The 20,471-nt window shown below is 41.4% G+C and overlaps 1 protein-coding gene across 3 annotated transcripts in view; it reads right to left on the bottom strand.

The window, feature by feature from the left end:
• PQLC1 (PQ loop repeat containing 1) overlaps positions 1-20,471 on the bottom strand; it is an 87,570-nt gene that overhangs the window by 28,822 nt on the left and 38,277 nt on the right. For all 3 annotated transcript variants that reach the window (XM_019544637.1, XM_019544655.1, XM_019544646.1), the window contains one exon: positions 5,772-5,988. In XM_019544637.1, the coding sequence (XP_019400182.1) occupies positions 5,772-5,988 (217 nt within the window). The remainder of the gene's footprint in view (positions 1-5,771; positions 5,989-20,471) is intronic.

Below are 20,471 nucleotides of genomic sequence, written 5' to 3'. Positions count from 1 at the left end.
CTGGTTGAGAGAGGCATGAGCTTTGTCAGAGCCAACTTTGTCAGATGATAGCTCAGTGATGGTCAAAAAAAGGTCAGTCAGCCAGCTTTCCCAGGCAGCTGTCTAGAATACAGTGTAATAGGCTACCCTGGGACAAATCAGGATTGCTATTCCACACACACAGCATAATGCAGGGTTCATAATTTGAAACAGACATATCCCACCCCGTCAGACAGCTAATGTGATTTTCTGCTCTGAAATGAGTGCAGGAACTATGTTGTTTACAGCAAGTAAAATTTTCTGTGAGGAAACTCTTTCTGAAGTTTCTGAAGTGGTCTTAATGGACAATTATAACACATTAAAAAGTTATGAAAGTCTTTTGCCTTTCTAGGTGTCATACTTTTGCATATAGTAGGATTATCCCTGTATGCCTGGGGGAGGGTTGTTTTGTTTTGGTTGCTATTTCTTCAAGATGATGATTGAAAATAATAAATTAGAACAGAATTATTTATCGTGAGTTTAATTCATCCTGGTAACAATTAATTGCTATAAAATACTATTTTATAATAAGAAAAAAAACAGTGACTTGATAGAATCCTGGACTGAATAGGGATTAAATAATCATTTCTTTGATATTCACTTGTGCCTCTTTAGGAGCTGCAGTACCTTTGTCAAGATTATTGCCATAATTACCAGGATTATAACTGTACTGTCTAGATTTTCAACACTTGAACAGAGCTTCAAGTTCCCACAAAGTATTAATTTTAAATATAAATTTGGTGAATCATTTAAACGCAGCCCTTGAAATTTCTGTTTTCTAGTTCTGCATTTGTTCTAAACATTTATTAAATAATGAGAAATTTCTAACCTTGAATTATTATTGTGCCAAGACACCTTTACTGGATTCCTATCATGAACTACTATTATTCTGCACACATCTTCCCGTCAGTTTTACATTTTTCTCCACCCCCATTCTCCAGGTCCTCCCTTTGCTCTCTGCTACCTGAAGCCTACAGCACAGAAGTCCTCTATTTGGGGCACATTTGGTATTATGGCACACAAAGAAAAAGACAGGGACAAAGATAAAGATAAAAGAAGCACTGGCATGGAGTTGGATGAGATGTTTCTGAATGCTGGCTAATTCATTTGTGACAAGTGGGCAATAGACAGAATATATTCAGATGCAAGTAAGCCACTAACAGAGCAGCTTAGATTTGTTTTCAGAGGATGTCTACATGTGTATTAATGTGCCGTAGTTACTGTGCATTAAGTTTAGTACCTGTATTAACAGGTACTAACTAAATGCGCAGTAATTGCCACTACTGCTCAGTAGCACCAGCACACACCTTTTTAGTGATGTTAATGTACAGTAGACTAATTCTACTGCACATTAGCACAGCTTTTGCCATGATGTGCTAATGCGCAGTAGAATTAGTCTACTGCACATTTAGCTTCTCATGTAGACACACCCAGAAATCAGTATTCAAGTCCCTTATTTGACTCTTAGACCACTAAATATATTCTGGCCTGAGTCTACATAAGTCATGAGGAGGTATTATATCATCTTCAGCCAACATTGATACATGTACCAATAACTGTACATGTTTGCCATTTGCAGGAGAATTTGACCTGCATAATGACAGCCTATTTATTTTCTACGCATACAAACTGAAGTCCCTGTACTCTGGCTCAGGAGCATTACCAAACAGACCAGGAGGTATCAAGTGATTGTGAAGATCTTTCTCCATAAAAATACTGTCCTGATGCAAATAACTCTACTCAGATTGTTGCCCTGAGAACTTACACAAGAAACACGGCTGCATCAGCTTCTGAATAAATGGAACAGAACCATACCCCGCTCTGTCAACCCAAATAACCCTAGACATTGTACACATTTTTGGTCAAGGGACTTGAGGACATTAGCCAAAGGAAGTAGAGATGAGATGATTGACAGACCACTGTGACAGCAGTGCATGTGTTCACCATTAATAACCACACACTCCTTTAACATTTCTCTCGGCTCACAGAGCTCCAAATATATTAATTGCTATACAGTTATTACCTCAAGTAAGAACCACCTTCAAGTTATCATTTTAACAAACAATCCAGATTGTTTTTTCCCCTTCTGTATTTCTTTTGCAGAAGCCACGCAGTATCAGAGGGAGGAACTCAGGGCCCTTTGTTCAGCTAAAGCTAAAACATTTTTTCCTCTCTTAAGCACTCTGGTGGCTTTAGTTGTTGTTTTTAATTAATAATTTGTTAAAATAAATCTAAGTTTAAACATATGAGTCACTACTTTCACCTAATGAACAAAGATGTACACTGATGGCTGTATTTCTAATCTTAAACCTTGAGGACCTCCAGAGACCATTCTTATTAATTTACTGTGATTTTTGTACTGGTCATCAGACACTCCTATGCATGCATGCATGCACTAATCCCACATAAAAAGGGGTAAGTAGGTAGAGTGGCAGGGGACACAAAGTGGACCCTGATCCTGTAAGTGCATAAGCGTATTCATAACAACTCACATGAGTAGTGTGACTGAAGTCTACTGCCACCACTACTGCTTACATAGTTATGGGACTATAGTCTTGGGCACGTCCTTAAGAGAATGCATGTGAAAGGAGGTTCACAGGACAATTTTAAACCAAGTTATTTTTGCTGAGGGAACAAATATACAATATAACATGCCAATGATATTTTGGGTAGCAATAGTATACTACAGTGTAAAGACAGACACAGACACACACACACACACACACTTCACAGTTGCACTCCGAGAAAGCACGTTTACACTTCAGTAAATCTTTCTTGAAGACAAAGAGCATTACAGTTTAGGAGATGACTTTCACATGCATTTTAATATCCTTATAGTAGTTTATTGAAGCAGTACTCCATTTGTTACTGGCCTGATCCATAATTTTATGCAGAACATGGGACTTAGGAGTCATAGAACAAAAATGGGGAAAGAAAGGAACAAACTACACAAAATTCACAGAACATGCCCGTAAATAGGTTTTAGTGGTACTGGATCATTCATATGCTAAAAGAGAGAGAGTTCCATATGTTTCACTACGTTTTTTCTTCAACAGAAATGCAAGTCTTTTCCTCAGCATTTGAAAAAAAAAGAATCCTGTAGTTCTATACTTTATGCTTCAAAGGGAAAAAGTTGGTTGGGAAAGAAAATGTGCGTGTGTGTTTCACTTACGCACACAGTTAAATACATAGAACAATCGTCTTCATATATATATATATATATATATTTGACTCTTAGACCACTAAATATATTCTGGCCTGAGTCTATGTAAGTTATGATGAGGCATTATATCATCTTCAGCCAACTGGGGCAGAAGGTCATATTATAGTTGTTGACCAGCATCACATATATGATTTGTGGAAGGGAGGAAACCACTAGAAGTCAAATCCCAATGTAATTAAGAAACCTCATGAAGTTAACTGGAAGTGGCTACCATAATATGCCATTATGACACTATTACACATGGAAGAAAAGTCAAAACAGAGCAATAGTGTGGTCAGACATTACAAACCCATTTCCTTTCTTGCAAACTACAGGTACGGAATTTAAGACTACGGATGTGTGCAAAACATAAATCTTTAGGTGGAAACTCCTGACTCATGCAATGCCAGGGGGACTTCTAATCAAATAATGCCTTGAGCAAGAGAGCAAACATCAAAACATTTCCGCAAAAATATCTCAAGCTGAAAAACCACTTCGGTCAGTAGCAGAAATGTCTCCAAGCCAAGACCAGCAAGCAAAGGGAACAGTGCCAGCAGGCAAAGGCAGTGATTTTTGTATTTGGTCAAAGCAAAACAAAAACAAAAAAAAAGTTTTCCTAACAAGCTGAATATTAAGGGGTGTGGTGGGGGGGAGGAAATTAGGAGATAGCTAATAGGTCACAAATCATCGCAGTGTTTGGTAAAAGGAATTTGCTGCCTTAGTAAACACAGGCAATGTGAGGGTCACTTTTATAAGATTTAACAATGGCGAACAGCTTTGGAACAACACTTATGTTGACATCTAGTAAACACCCTAGTAGCATAATGTAGTCTAATATAATGTAGTCTAACATCATGGTGGACATGAGATCAAAGGTTTTTTGTTTGGTTTTTTTTACTAAAAAGTGTTTTAAAAAAACAAACCCCTCTCTCCCAGCCACCAGTATAAATTAAGTAATGGTAACATTTTTATTGTTTTACATGTTTATGTTTGAATTTCATTTTTATATACAAGACATTTGTTCAAGACATGAATTCGTAGCAAATATGTGAGCTGTGCCTTGTGTGTACACTCAAAATACTGTCCCTGCCTCTCTACTATTTTTGATAATCAAGTTCTCCTTACCCCATACATAATAACCAACACATCTTAATTTGGCTAAATCAAGAGATTAATGTTAGCATTTCATAAAATAAAGGTACATGCAAGACAATATCAATATACAACCAGTAATTAAGAGAAATCCCAACAACCATTCTAGTAAACCTATTCATAAGCAGGGATCCGGGCTTTCTATTTCCCATGGAAAAATGGAAAAAACTGCAGATTTTCCCTTTTAACAAAGTGGATTTTTCATTTTAAATGGAGATACCCATGGATTTTCCATGTGTGCAAAGAGCTCTCTGCAGGCTGACAAAGTTTCTCAGAGTTCCCCTGAGGGAGCAGGGAGATGTCCACAGGAAGCCCGTGTGGAGGGCCAGCCCAGCCCAATGGCACATATGGACTGTGCGCCATCGGTCTGGGTGGGAAGCCACACATGGGGGCACAGAGTCATACGCCGTGTGTGTGTGTGTGTGTACACACACACACACACGCACACACACGCACACACATTGGTGGCCCGTCATTTTAATCATGGATTTGGGGTTTTTAAATCAGAGCATTTGCAAAGGTGTCCTGTTTTATCAGAGAAAACCAGGACCTCTGTTCATAAGCTACATTTGGGAGGCCTTCACATTTGAATTTAATGTCAGAGTTCATTTATGAGTGAATCTGTATCATTGCTCAACAAGAGGTGCTGGATCCTATTAACGCAGCCCCAACAGCCACAAAAGCAGTAAAAAGGTGCAATGCACCAGACCTGCAGGAGTCAGACAGAACAAGTCTTAGGCCACCAGCACTGGTGGCCTGACCCAGAGCCCGCTGAAGGCAACAGTAAGACTCCCACAGTCTTCAGCAGTCTTTAGATTAGCAGATTAGCAGAATGGTGTTACAGTATGTGCTTTAGAAAAACAAGTCAAAACCCCAAGAAATGTCCTGCAGTCAGAAAAGGTATCAGTTAGACTATGACAGGCTGGTTGCTACATGCATCAGCCAGGTGGCAAGAGAAAGAGAAAGGTAGGGAAAGAGTGACAGAGAAATCATTGTTTTGTGAGGAAAGCCAGGTATATCTTGCTTTCAAGAACACCCATTTGTCAGAGTTTGGGATGACATCAAGGACAGCAAACAGACCTGTAACTGCTGTCTTTCTCTTAAACTCAAAAGCAGAACCCAGCACAGTTTATTTTACAAGCAGCCTCCACCAGAGCTGATTTGAGGAGTTTATTAAGACCATAGGTCAAATCATCAGCTAGTATAAATCACTGCAATTCCACTGACCTTCAATAGTGCTATGAAACCTTCCAGCAGCTGAAGAGCAGACTAGCTGCTCTGTCAGGCAGTAAAAATTCAGGAAGACATTCCTCATACTGGAAATTTCTTCCAGAAATACTGGCATTCATGTGTGCGCATGTGGGGACACATGGACACACAGTTAAAATAAAAAGCTTACCTCATTCCTTCAGTTGATCTATTCTGGTGGTTCCGGTAGAGCTGTGGGATACCTAACATGGCCTCTGTGAACACAGCAAGGAAGCCCAGTGTTTCCACAAAGAGAAACGAGTCAAGTGAGAGGTAAGTGATGTATCCTGTAACCCCAGTGAAAGTCAGAACACACTGCATGTAGTCTGTAAACTTGCTCCAGTGCCAAAAATACTTCAAGTCAAAATCTGAAACAGAATATTAGAAAAAGTCAGAATGAAACGTCCCAATTCACTTTATTACACTTTCTTAATCTTTAACTGGGTAGGCTTAAAAACAGGACCTCATGGGGCAGTCAGCACCATCCTTGATGTGAGGGATTAAGTGAAGTTGGGAGGGAGGAGGAGGAAAAAGAATTAGAAACCCAATGCCCAAAGCCAAAATGGAAAACATGACTATGGCACACACTTGTCATGGGCAGACTGATATGGAACCAAAGAGATGCAAACATTTCCCATCTCTTATCATGCTTCCAAAGCTGACTCGTAACAGAAGTCACTGTCCTTCCAGGAGCAAGCAAGAACAACACAGAACAATTCCTGAGATTGCTAAAATAACGGTGCTTTACAGGCAACACACACTACAGGCACCCTGCCCCAAAGCACCGTGATTTAAATGCATTCAAATTCAAGATCATAATCCTTGTCTTCTAGGTTATTAGATACTTAGAACATCACCTGAAGCTCTTGAACAAAGACAGTGGTTGATAACTCTGCTCCTCTGGCATAACGCAACGGGTCTTCTCCAAAGATAACGCTTGTCCATGCAGGAGGCAGAATGTTCCCAATGGGCTGGTGAATTTCCCTAGGAACCAAAGACCCACCAACCACCTCGACACCTTCTATTTCAAGCACAAAGTGAACGCTGATTTTACTTTTGCTAATATGGAATGCAGCACAACACCTATTACCAATCTCAACACCACACCAACACCACAAAACACTATAACACAAAATTCCCCCCTCCCCCCACGGAGAAAATGAGAAGAATAGGCCACATATACAGATATTTGTCATGCAACTCAAAGCATGGTTGAAAGCTACTCCCCCACTTCAGCGCTGAGGGTGGTATGAACAAAACTGATAGGTAAATACATAGCAAAACGTTTATTGCAAAATGATAATGCAACCTCCAAAATAAATACTCTTGAACTAATGACTTACTTGTAGCTACTGTACCAGCATCTTCTACTCTTAAAATTTTTTTTTTTTTGAAGAAAAAAGAGGGGTAGGAGGGTTTGTGTGTAAAAAAAAACAAAACCCGAAACCACACTTGTTTCCCTAATGACTTGATTCCCTTGCTCATCCAAAAAGGTGACATGGAGACCACATATTAACCTGAAGCAGCCAAAGTGTTTCCAGGAAGCAATATACTGATTGGCAATCAGCATCTTTGGTTCTCTCATAAAAGAAAAACATTTTTTTAAGTCTACTTTAAGTCTACTGTTAATAGTAATCTACTACCAAACATCATGTCAGACCTGTGTTTTGTCCCTAATCTGTTGTGCCTGACTTCTCAAGTTGAGTTTTTGAAAGTGAACATGTCCCAATCTGCATATTTTGGTACCTGAATACCATAATAAGATCCATCTCTTGGACACCTCTGTTTGCAAGTCCAAGTGAATGTCAGCCTGTGTGTCCAGCAAATCCAATTCACCCAAATAAATGAAGAGGAAAGCAGACTGTATCCCCCCCACCAAGCTATAACAATCCTGTTGAACTATTAGAGAGTGCCGTGACTAAGCACTAAATTGAACAATCTATAGCAGAGCTATTCTCAAAGTAATGTTGACCTTGGGTATTTAAACCAGCGGTTCCTCAGCCTCAGAAGTCATCCGTGGTAAAGTTCTTTGATTAAGGTTTTCACCAGTGCTGGCACTCTGAGCCAAGCTGGCATCCTAGAGCAGTCTGTTCCTGCTGTTCCCTGGAGACTGTGCCTGCTCTCACATGCTGAAAATGAAAGAAGAGTGCAAGAGGAAAGAAAGCAGCTGAAGAGAGAGGGAGACAGGCTAACAGCTACACCATTAGCAAGAGTACATTACTGCATTTCCAGGGCAGAAAGGAAAAGAAGACTCCATTAAATCCTAAATGTTAAGGGAGGAATGATAGCAGAATTCTCCCCCTCCCCACCTCTACCTGACCGGCACTTGAACAATAAACTGTAGCAGAAGGAGGGATATGGTAAATTTAACATAATTCTGCTTAGAGTCATTCAGCTTTGCAGGCAGGAACACACACAACTTAACAAGATACAACACTGATCACTATTCAACAGGGGCATTAGAAACAAAAGCACGTTGTGGGGGGACAGGCATTTAGGTTTAACTAAGGAAGGAGCAGAAAAATGGGTAAATGGAGCGACAGAAAGAGAAGGGAGAGAAGCTCAAGTACTTGCTGTATTTGACACATGATGATTAATTCTTTATTCAAATAGTATTATTAAGTAATAATTACAGAGGATAGCACTTATAATGCTCGTATATAGTGCTTGTCACCCATAGAGCCCAAAAGGCAAGTGTCATCACCCCTGTTTTTCATATGGGGGAACTGAGGCAGAGTGGTAAAATGACTCGCCCAAAGACACTCATTAAATTATTAGTCAGGTCAACAACAGAGCTCTCATCTCCCAATTCCTAAACCAATGCTTCTCCACCTAATAGGCTTTAGCCCTACAGTCCCCTCTTAGGGGTGGGGAGAGCTACAGGGCCTGTAGAAAAATGACTTAAGTTTGGGGAAAAGAGAACAACAGACATGCTTGAAATACAGCTTGACAATGTCCCTTTACACCAGTGTTGCCCAACTTTTTTGCGCAGTGGGCCACAAGAGTGGTCCGCAAACTGGATCCAACTGATGGTCCTAATCTGGCACCTGAGGACCGCATGGCAGGACCCTATCCAGCCATGCAGTGGTGGACAGGGGGCAAAACAGCCCCAGTCCAGCTGTGTGGTAGAAGGGGGCTTGGCCCAGACCCAGCAGCAGGGAGGGGACATGGCTCAGCCCTGATCCAGCCACTCTGGAAAAGGGAGCATGGCTGGGCCCTGATCTTGTCTAGCAGGTGAAGAAGATGTGGAACAGCCTTGATCCAGCTGCACTGGGGAAGGGGGCTTGGCCCAACTGAAGTTGGCCCAATGGGGTGGAACTTGAGGTGGGGGGAAGGGGAGGGGATGTGGCCCAGCCCTGATCCAGTTGCAGGGGGAGCGGGCATAGCCTGGCCCTGATCTAGAGAAAGAGATGCAGCCTGGTTTTGACCCACTGCACAAAGCTTGGGAGTTTGGCAGCCAGGAGGGGTAGCAATATTAGCTGCCACTGCTCATCTGCTGCTAAATTTCCCCAACTGTGGGGAGCTCCATGGGCCATGGCTCCGCAGGCCAGATTTTGCCTGTGGGCTAAAGGTTGAGCACCCCTGCTTTATAGGACTATTTCAGTTATGAACCTGAACAGCTCTGATGAAGACTTCAGATCTTTATGAAAGCAGGCACTGTGCCAGCCTTCAACTTTTAGTAAGTCAAGGCTGGCATCTGTTCAGATTACCCACCCTTTTCAAACCTGCAGTGGATTGAAGGTCTCCATTTACATTCCAGAAAAGGTCCATCCAACTCCTAGGAAACATCAACAGATAAAGGGAGATTGGGATTGGGAGTTGCCCAGCAGGTCTCCTATGGCAGTCAGCCAATCTGTGCTGCCTTGTATGCTTTGCTGCTCTTCAACAGTTAGGGGAGCCTGCAGAACATGCTGGGATGCATTCACAGAAGCCCCCTGGCTGCACACCGGTGCAAGCATAAGCTATCTGTGCAGTACTTATCCACCCCCTCCAATGTTTGTATAGTGCTCTCCTGATAGGTTTTTCTACTGGGAAACCAAAACTGCAAGAACTCTCACAGTTCATTTCAATGATTGTATGTGGCATCAAAAACAGAATCCAAGGCATTTTGTCTATTAGGGAACTTTTACATGTTCACCAGGGGCAAGGGGGAAGTAAAAGGTAAAATCCACTCTTTACTCCATTTTTCCGTGGGAAACAGAAAACCCAGATCCCTGCTTATCAGCGTCCCCGTGCTTCAAAATGGTTGTGGGTGTGCTTGAACCCAAAGCTCATTCAACAAGCTTTAGTTCAACACCCCTGCCACCATTTTGAAGTACAGGAACACAAATACAATAGACGCAGGAGGTTGCTAGAGCATGGTAATTGCCATGCTACAACACATCGGGACAGCCTCCGCACTCATGTATAGGTGCCCCTAGGTTTCTTGCTCAAACCACCATGAGGCTATATAAAGTCTAACCCACTAAAGTAAGCTCTGAATAATTTCTCATTTCAGCTATAATTTGTCTAATAATATTTTACTGAAGGGGGGGACAAAGACAAGAACAATTATAACCTTGATAACAGCTTTTACAGAAAAAGATCTGAATTATGTTAAAAACAACCCAGTACATAATCAGCACTTATTCTATTTAACAGATGCATTTTCCAAATGCAGAAGACTATTTTGGAACGTTATGCATCATAAACTACTACATCACCCTGATACTGGAAGTTCTTTTTTTCAGGAATAAGTAAAAATTGACTGGACTGAAATTGAAAAAAAACCCAAACTTTAAGTAGATAATATCATGTTTACTCTTCATATGATCCCTAGTTTTGCTGGCTGTCACTTAGACTGTTGAGCTAGTGTTTTGTCATAAAAGAGGTTTCAGATGTTTTGCAAAGCAATTTGAGCCAAAATATGCTATCTGCTCTAACAATTGATTTTTCTTGAGCATCTGAAATATTCACAAATCACAAATAAATCAATCAAGGCTGGAAATAAACTGTGAATCATTCCTTCCAAGTATCTTCCATCTCCAGAAGACTCTAGCTATATTAACTGGAGTTACATAACATCAGTTATACACCTTCTCATAACAACAAAATAAATTATTGTTGGCCTAAACCCTTCAATAAAGTATATGAAAAATGGTTTTTGAAACGTCCCCAAACTAGCAAGTTGAAAGTTACCTTGCATTTTTTTTTAAAGAAGAATACAAAGACACACCAACTTAGGGCTCAAAGACTTCTCATGTTAAAAATATGAATGTGAGCTCACATGCCTTAACTGAAGGTACAAGAATGTAAACCAAGGACTCAGTTCTGAACAGTTAGTTACCTTTTACTTGCATATCTCTGATGTCATCATTTCACTGTTTTCTGGTAGCTACAGCATTTTCCACAGTCAAACCACACACACACACACACACACACCCACACTAAGAACAGACAGTCAAAAAGCCTAACGCTGAATCAATTCAGTCTTCATAGGTTAGCCTAAGATGCGTAGATTGAACCAATAAGAAAGTGAAAGGACATTCACTTTTGATACCGGAGATGCAGCCATGTGCCTACAGTGGCCCAGGACAGAAGCCGGGCGGGGGGACAACTAGAGCATGCCTCTCTGCTTGCCTGGAGCAGACAGTATGACCAAGGCTAGCCCGCCCACCCTGTGAAGGAGGGCTTGTGGGGGAGGTGCAAAGCATCCTGGGATGCTGGGGACTGTGAGTTAACTTGCATCTGGAGGGGATCTGGGATAGAAGTTCAACAAACCAATTTAACCTAAATCAGTTAAGTCTGATACTATATTCATCCAGGTTCATCTTAAATTAGTTTCAGCCTTTTTGCAAGCAGTTTATATGCACTGAACTTCTGTTGTGTTACAGATTTAAACCAGTTTCCAATCATTTATACCAGATTGTATGTAATTTCTATCCACAGCCAAACATACACTGAAGGTACAGAACAGAAAAAAAAAACCCAAACCTTGGGCAAAATCATACAGAAAAGAATGGATTTGTGCCCCATTTTTGCAGACTGCTTTTAAAAATGCAACAATACAAATACTTTTTACATATGTTCAAGAGCACTGTGTTAAGCTTGGTGACTTATTATAATCTTTGAAATAAGAACATCTTGCTTGGATAGGTCATCCACCTATGTCCAATCCTCAGCTCTTGTGTCAAGGCTGCCAACACAGAGCACATGGATGCAGACTTGCAACCACAATTTTTTGATCCAAGTCACTTGAATAACAAATCAAATGGTAATTTCCCGTCACTACTGGCCTGGTTGGATTTGAACTAGCAACATATAAATTAAATGTTCTATATTCTATTATCAATCCCCTGAGCTACTTAATCCAATAAACTGACTAACTTTGCTAACCTGATAAACCATTAACGGATGAGAGATTTATACTGGAAAATCCTATTAAAGGGAGCTTATTGCATAAGTCCTCCAAGCCTTGACAGAAGTATACGTCTATACAGTTTGCGGGTGGAGAAGAGGAGGAAAGGTTACCAGCTCAGCTCTTGGATTCATGCTAAGACGAAGTCAAGCCTGACAATTTACCATGCCCTACAACAGTGCTCTTGTCACCCTGCTCCAAGTGCACAGCTAGAAACAGCATAACCAAGTCTGCAGCTTCTCAAAATGGCCTAATTAGCCTTGTCACTGCATATGGCTAATGAGCCCACTCTAGCATGGCACAAGACTTGCCTATTCTGCTTCCAGTTGGGGAGGTAGCCCACACACAGAGCAGCAGGTATGTTTTGAGGATACTACTGCTGGGCGGTCAGCTGGTGGTCTAGACATGGCCTGGACATGTCATAAGTGAAATCTGAAGAAAAACAGAGAGAGAAAGACAAATAGCTACAGCCAGCACTAGCAGAGCCAAAAGTATAAAACTCAGCATTCAGGCTAAATATCTGCAACAGAATGACAGAGGGATGACTGCACAGCATCATCCTCCATGTAAAGGTGACATCAAACCTCTCACTAGCTCTCAAACACAAAACCAGCCCATTTCTCTTTCTTGTCAAAAAGTCTTCCAGAGGGTTAGTTATCATGATGTCCCTTCTGGAAAGCTGGGAATAAGTACAATTTTTGTATTGTGTTAAGAAGACAAAAGCCAAAGCCGCTGGAAATTTTGCATCTTGTAAGCTGTGAGGCTGAGACACGGGGCTTTATCAAAGAGGTCAAAAGGTGCAGAGCTTCCTAGCTAACAAATCCCCAAAAACAACTGGGAAAAGGGAAAGGAAGAGCAAAAGACTACTACAGTAGTTCTAAGGAGCGAGCAGCCTTCTGACCAGCATACAACAAACCCACCAGTCTTTTCACAAGGCTTTAAAAGCTGTTCAGAGGCCAAATGAGCCATGGAAGATGAAAGAAAGAGAGAAGAGAAGGCTAAATTTGTCTTTCACTACAGAGAGGTAGAAATAGGATGCTGAAGCCTGAGTGTTCACTCAAAAAGCAGCATGGCCCATTTCACTACTGCATCAGTATAAACCATACTGTATAAGTCTGTGTCCACTGAGAGCAGCAACAGATGTTGCCAACTACACTTGCCTCTGTGAGTCTCTTCTCCAAGATAGGCCTATTGCACCACCATCCCATGCATCAGACAGTACCCCTCATAAGATCATAATCTGACAGCATCATCTAAGGATGAAGGAGAAAGTCATTTTATACTTTACAATCCTCTGAATAAGCTTTATCCATCTTATTGTCTGCTTGAGGAAGCCGCCTGTGGATCAGTTAGGTAATCAGGGTGCGTTATAAACGCATCAGAAACGTGAAAAGCAAGTGTCAATACTGGCTTTGATTTTACAGATCTTGGAACTGGTGACAAACTACTTCAACTGACAGGTTTTATTTTTTTTTTCCAGAAATGAACATAATTTAGTAAGTATAAGTAATCTGAAAGCACTTTCTGACAAGAAAGCACAAGCATTTTCTTGTTTATTCCTTCCACTTTTTTTGCCTAAAAAAAAGACTAAATTTAATTTTTTTTGCAAAATTGATGCACAGAGCTCCTCTTCAGATCTATGTGAGAGAAATATAGTCATGCAGAGCAGCAGTGCAACTGGAAGAGGGGAAGAAGTGGGGGGACCAGGGCAGCAGCCCCCAGTGCCACCTTTGTGGGAGAGTGCAAAAAATAGCTGTGAGTGTACTGATCACACCATTGCAGTTGCTCCCACAGAAGCTGGGACTGCCCTTTGGTGTCACACAACTGCCTCAGGGATGCAACTGCCTAGCTAGGTCTCTGATACAGATGATTCATAGCAATACAGAGGCTGAAAGTCAGAGTAATTGCTTGTAGCAGATCAGCTAATATTTCACCAAGCCCAGAATGTTGTCTGGCAGTAACAAAATGGTTCAAAGGAAGGTGCACCCACCTTAGTAGACAGCTGTGAAGTGACCTGTCCAAAGGGGATATTTCTTACTAATTAGTCAGTGGCTTCTTTAGACTCCAAAGCAATGAGGTATTATATAAGTTTGTATACTCACACAATAATGAATCAAGAACTTGATGAACAGCTGTTCACCAGGGCACCCCTGGGGAAGACCAGGAGCAATGGATACAAACTCCTGGAAGGATGTTTCAGGCTCAATTCCAGGAAAAACCCCTTACCAGTGAGGGTGTCCAGACTGTGGAATAAACTCCCTCCAGTGGTGGTGCAGTCACCTACCTTGGAAATCTTCAAAAGGAGACTGGACAGTCAGCCCGCTGGGGTCACTTGACCCCAGTTGTTTTTTCCTCCCTAGTGCAGGGGGACTGGACCCGATGATCTACAAGATCCCTTCCATCCCCTTACAATCTATGAATCTGTGACTGCCACCAGCAACAGTCTTACTACCCATACAAGCATCTAACCCTTTTGTGAAACTGTCTTAACTCTCGGCCTCAAGAATTCTAAAGATAGGTAAATATATATATATATTTTTTCCCCCCCCCTTAAATGTGTTAGCTTTCAGTTTCACTGAGCATCCCTTAATCTTTGTACTTCAAGGACTGTGCTCCACTTTCTCCCGCCCATGTAGTGCAGCTCTGTCACATTCCTGTTTAGTCACAGTATAAGTGATTTGGCACGTTAAGTAAAAACAGCAGCACTACAGACAGCAATCCAAACCCGGGCTTCAGTGTGTTGAGATCATACAAGCAAATGTTGATGTTGTCCATGCGTAGAAGGTTTTAAAATCCAGGAGGAAGGACAAGCAGCAGAGGATCAGGCAAACATAAGGCATTTTTTAGATTAATAGAAAATAAATTAGCATTGAAATTCCCATGTGCAATTCAGTTTCCCCATCACAAATGTGACCATTGTACATATACTTTTTACAGACACTGAAGCAGAAGTGAGTCATTAAAAGAGACATGCAAAAGGAGAAAGTTCAAGTCAGGGAAATCTTACCATGCCTAAGTGTGTAGTTTGGTAGGAAACACCAAAAGGAGCCAACATATATGGGTCACAGCGGGGATCACAAGTGGCACAACAAGGATGCAACAAGATTGAGCAGGCCATCCTGATCCTCCTTTTGAGAGCAGTCCCATCATCGCAGTATTGAATACAGCACCCTCAAGCAGGAAGCTAAGATTCAGGTGGCAGCTTATAAAATAGAAATTTCTTTTCTTAACACTCTGTACAAGAACAGTTGAGTGAGGAATAACTTGTACACAATGCTTTACAATGGAAACCCACTTATCACCCCCTCTCCTCTCAACCCAAGCCATGAAGTGCAGTTAACAACTCTGCTGCAAGTGCTCTAGTGACACTTCACTATGGATACGGTATACCCGTGACAGAGAACTAGGCTTAAGAGGCCTGGAGGACTACAGATTTAGTTGTTGCCAAGTGGTCTGTGACAACCTTTGCAGTGCTTATCAGCAACAGATACAGCCAAGTACCTTTCTATTTTTTAAATGAAAGCAGCATTCCAGGCAGACAATTAGCTTCAGGAGGTGGGGGGGGGGGTTGTTTTTTTATTGTCTCCAATTCAAAAAAAAAAAAAAAGAAAAAAAACATGGCACTTGGTGCAATACCAAGTGTTCTCATAAATGAGCTGGGATAGAGAAGGTGCTGATTAGACTTCCTGCTCAAGATACACAAGAACTTTTGCATCATAGCTTTTATAGGTTTGAGCCAAGCACATCTTTTCTCTGAAAAAAATCTCTCCTATCCCACAATCTTGCTCTGCAATTCTTAATGCTGCCATTACCCTCCTACTCAGTGGGCATGGTGTCTACACATGCTATTAGTTTGCAGTAGACTTACTGCACAGTAAAATACTGCTCAGTAAACCTTCCTGGGAGCACATGCTCCTCGGTGAGAACAGATTTACTCCCAATGAGAGTAGCCCTGTACAGGACTGCTCCTGCCCTGCTCTGTCCCCCTGCACCAGCCAGGATGAGCTCCAGGCTCCCCTGGGTGCTAGCCTGAGGGCTGACAAGGGGCACGAGGCAGATCCCAGTTGACACAGGGCCAGGAGAGCTCTGCTGGCTGCAATAGCAGCTGTCTCCTGGCCCCATGCACATCAGGAAGGGACCCAATGTGCACCAGGTCAAGAGACAGCTGCCCCTCTAGTGAGCAGAGCTCTCCTGGCCCCATGCCCACTGAGAAACAATTAAATAAGTACCACTGAAGTTTCCACTTTCCTTCTTCATTACTAGGACCGTGTTCTTTTCATCTCTGTAAGGGCCAGTCTAGAGATTAGTCTCAGCAGTACAAAACCTTACTAATCCATAACTGCATCTGCACTAGGGCAGTTCACTTAGTTAACTACACTGTTTCTACACTAATATAGTTCTCATGGTTCAAACACTGCACATAGAATCGCCCTGACATTCACATCACTGCTACTGTCTTATTGTTGCTCCTGCCTCTATTACAGAAAGACCTTCCCCTCTTTCCTTTTCTTTTCCAGCTTGCTCTCCATTCTCCTTGGTCTCTCCCTACTTCAGGCTTCAAGTGTTGGGAGAAGCAACCTTAAGCTGGACTGCAGCAGCCCAGTAAGGGAGGCAGTAAAGGGAGCTCAGAGAGCCAGCTAGGCATGGCTTCTCTGCCTAAAAAGAGTTGGTGTGAGAGGAAACAGCCAAGTGTTTTCAAGTATGGGTGTAGCAGACATAATTAGCTTTGGGAAATATGGAAGATTTAGACAGCAGCAACTGCAGGAGGAAAGTTTATCCAAGTAGTGGTTTGAGAGATAGGAGCTGTGAATCACAAGGAACAAGATATCACAGAAGGAGTTTCAGGTCCTCTGCATCAATGAGAACATTCTTCCAAATGCCTCAAATTCAAGCCAGGCAATCTCATGTGAAGAGAGTAACAAACTCTTCTTCTCAGGAGTCTTCACCTGCAATAAAGGTTCTGAAGTCAGAACCTAGTAACAACTGCGCTAATGATTTGGGAGCCAGAATGAAAACAAGCTAACTCTTCAGTTCCTTGGCTATGCATGCTCTACTCTACTAGCAATAGACAGCTTAATTTTTTTGACAGAAAGCTAAGCAGATAGGATATGAAAGTCACAGAGGTACAAGAATGTTGCTTTTTATCATCTTTCTAGCAATATTTTTATACTATCCTTAATTCAACATAGGCCACAGCACCTTCTTGGCAGTAGGCAAAAGCCTCCAGACAAAGAATCATATGACCTACAATACCAAAAGTATCACTGAGTGAATTAGAGTACAGCGAAGCAGAGAGCCTTAACTATGAATACTTTTTAATTTACAGTTACAAGCTGGAGGCATTCCCCATGCAAAGCTTTTTTTCATGTATTTTAAATAGCACTGTGACTTATCCTTGGCTTCTCCATTCCATGACTGCATAAGTAGACCAGTATCCCCATTTAGCAATTCACTGTGGCATAAGCTGTGTACCTCAATATGTAAGCCCACAAGATCTGCATGTGTTCAGCAGCCTCTTTGAGTCTCCTATGCCTGAGTTTTGTGTCTTCTCTCAGAAAACTGAACTGAGACTGCCTACCATTCCAGTGACTATGATGGAGATAATTAGTGGAATTTGTCAGAATTGATAACAACTTGTCAGCATAGATTATTAAAGTCTGATTATTTTTAATTATTTTTCTAGGCTGCTTCTACTCTGCACAGTCAATTATCTAAGAGGCTTTAAAAGAAAAATGTGATCAGTGTAATATTTCTAAATATTTCAGTCGCGGGAGAGAGAGAAGAGTGTGTGGGAGTGTACACATGTGTAGAAAAGCATAGTTTTTGTCCCATATACTAATCTGAACAGTTTCTAAACATAGCCTGCAGCCCTCTCTCCCCATTTAGGATTTTTTGGAAAGTTGAATTCTCGTTTCCTAGGTAACACACTACCAGCCAAGACGGATCCCAGCCCCAAACTGGCCACGCTTATTTAGATTCCAAATAAAAAAGCGTGTTCCACAGCTGCATCCTTTATTATAATAACGCTATGTCGGCTGCCAACAAGAGCATAAACATTTCTTGGCAGTTGCCAGAGTTAAGTTCATAACTGCTTTCTTTCAATAGCAATAGTATATTTCAAAATACAGTAGGAGCACGGCAAATTGGTGATGGAAGGTCCATCAAAAAACTGGAGTGAGTTTTTAAAACTGCATTAAAAAGAAAAGCTAACACCTTGGGCTGATTATACAATTCACTGCAGTCAATAGAGCTTATTCAGTCGACCATGATGAGGAGTAGGGCTCACTGGAAAACAAGACTTGTAATTTGCAAAAAATATTATCAAGATTTGGTTTTGTTCTACACTGGGATAAAAGCAAGACCTTTCAAATTCTACATTCCAAGTGGCAGCTTAATTTTCTCTTAGGAGGCACAGGTTCAAGTCCATGGATTCTCCCATACCCCAAGTGACCAAGCCATTGGACTATGAAATCTAATGGAGTAGGACTTCATCAGCAATCCTGTCTAACCTCAAAAGCATTTCCTAATAAAAGCTTCATCCAAAAGTTTCAGGTTAGTACATTTACCAACAACAACGACAAAAATCCCTTGGAAAATTCCCAACCAATACAAGATAGAAGTATTTACTCCTAATCACTTCCAGTGAGTCAATCCATACACTGAAAACATAGCTTTACAGATAATGCTAGATTATGAAAAGCAAACCAGTTAAAAATGCATCTTGCAGGAAGATGCAGCTTGCACATTTCAAGAGGAATAAAACTTTCTCTGAAAACAGAAAATAGGAAGGTTCCTGTTATGAATGAGCATTCCAGCATAGAGACAGTACTGACAAGAAGAGAGAGATGTGTGCTCATCACTGTCAATAGGAGACTGAGTAGTAGGATATATGGCACTAGAATCAAGGATTTGGAAAAAGGAAGTTATACTAGGTGCGTCTACATGTGCCATTAGCGAACAACAATAAACTGCAGAGCTTATTGCTCCACAGTTTATTGTTCCCAGGAAACTCCCAGGCATGCAGTTTACATGTGCACCCGAACTGCAGGAGACTGAGCCAGAACAAAGTAGCCTCAGCAGACAAGGAGCCTGGGGGGGGTCAGCCTGCCAGCCTGGGCCTGCTCTGACTGGGATCAATGCGCTATGAAGGGACTGGCTGGGGCGCGAGGGTGCTTTAGCAAGAAGCTAGCTAGCAGGCAGCCCCTGCACTGAAGCACCTCCTTGTGCCCCAGCCAGCCCCTCCAGCTTCTACATGTGCACTGCTGTGCACAAATAAACTCTGCAGCAAGGTAGGTCTTGTATTTATTGACAAGGCCTACCCTGCTGCAGAGTTTATTAGCTTCATGCACCCTAACAGGGGCACACAGTAGATGTCAAGACATTTACTACACAGTTAATTAGGCTACTGCACAGTCAATGTCTCATGTAGATGTGCCCACTGGCAAGTTAACTAATACCTCAAAAAAAAGATAAGTTTCTTCAATAAAGGTTAACCAAACTTCACTTCATTTATACTGTCAGTTCTGCACAAATTTAAAATTACTATTCTTAGCAATTGAATGAACGCAGGCAAATTTTCTAATCAAATGGCTAACACTGTTTTACCAGAAAGAAAGTGTGAAATGAGAAGCCATTTAACAGATTTTTCCTGGGAAATTTGCAGCTCATCTCATTGATTCCAATAACTGTGATAAGAAAGTTAGAAATGACAAACTTGACTGAGCTGTTATAAAAGAATTTCTTTTCCCCCTTCAACTTCAGTGGTTTGGCTTAAGCCACTGATGAATACCTGGTCTAACATGATCTAAAAAGTTATAAAAACACATTTTAAGGTCACCGTACTTATAGGCATATTGTGTTTGCACACTAGTGCCCAGCAATTAAGCTGAATTCAATTTAAGGAGGAAAAGGGGGTGGAAAAAAATTAGAATGCTGAAATGTATCTTTTTTTTTTTAAATGCTCCGAGTCATTTTTTTTTTAATTGACTACATTTGTACAGAGTAATAAAGAGAAAAACAAAGACAGGAACATAACCAGTGTTCACCAATTAGATGAATTCCCCCCACCACTCAGCAGAGGACTTTTTATGACTCATTGATGTAGTAGTCTGTCCTCCATTGTTCTACATATTGCTTTTACACAAGGGTGTGGGGGAAGAGGGGAATGATGACAGATGAGCTATTAGAACAATGAACCGTGCAGTCTTCTACATCCACTATATGCAGAAATGTAATTAGGAATTTGTGGATAAGACTATTTAAGTCATTATGATATTAAGTTTGCAACTATGCACCAGGGAATAAAAGAAGCTATTTTACTACATCCTGTTCACAGGAGGGGGTGGAAGAAAGAATGATGATAGAAATATCAAAGCTTTTCTTTTGTAGAAGCTGGAGAGGATTATGAATCAAATCACTATTGATTTTACAAGACAGGTGATCGGACCCTACAGT

This window comes from Crocodylus porosus, unplaced genomic scaffold (genome assembly GCF_001723895.1).
Source record: "Crocodylus porosus isolate Cpor-Errol unplaced genomic scaffold, CroPor_comp1, whole genome shotgun sequence".
Taxonomy (NCBI): domain Eukaryota; kingdom Metazoa; phylum Chordata; order Crocodylia; family Crocodylidae; genus Crocodylus; species Crocodylus porosus.
This window is presented reverse-complemented; position numbering and strand designations above follow the sequence as displayed.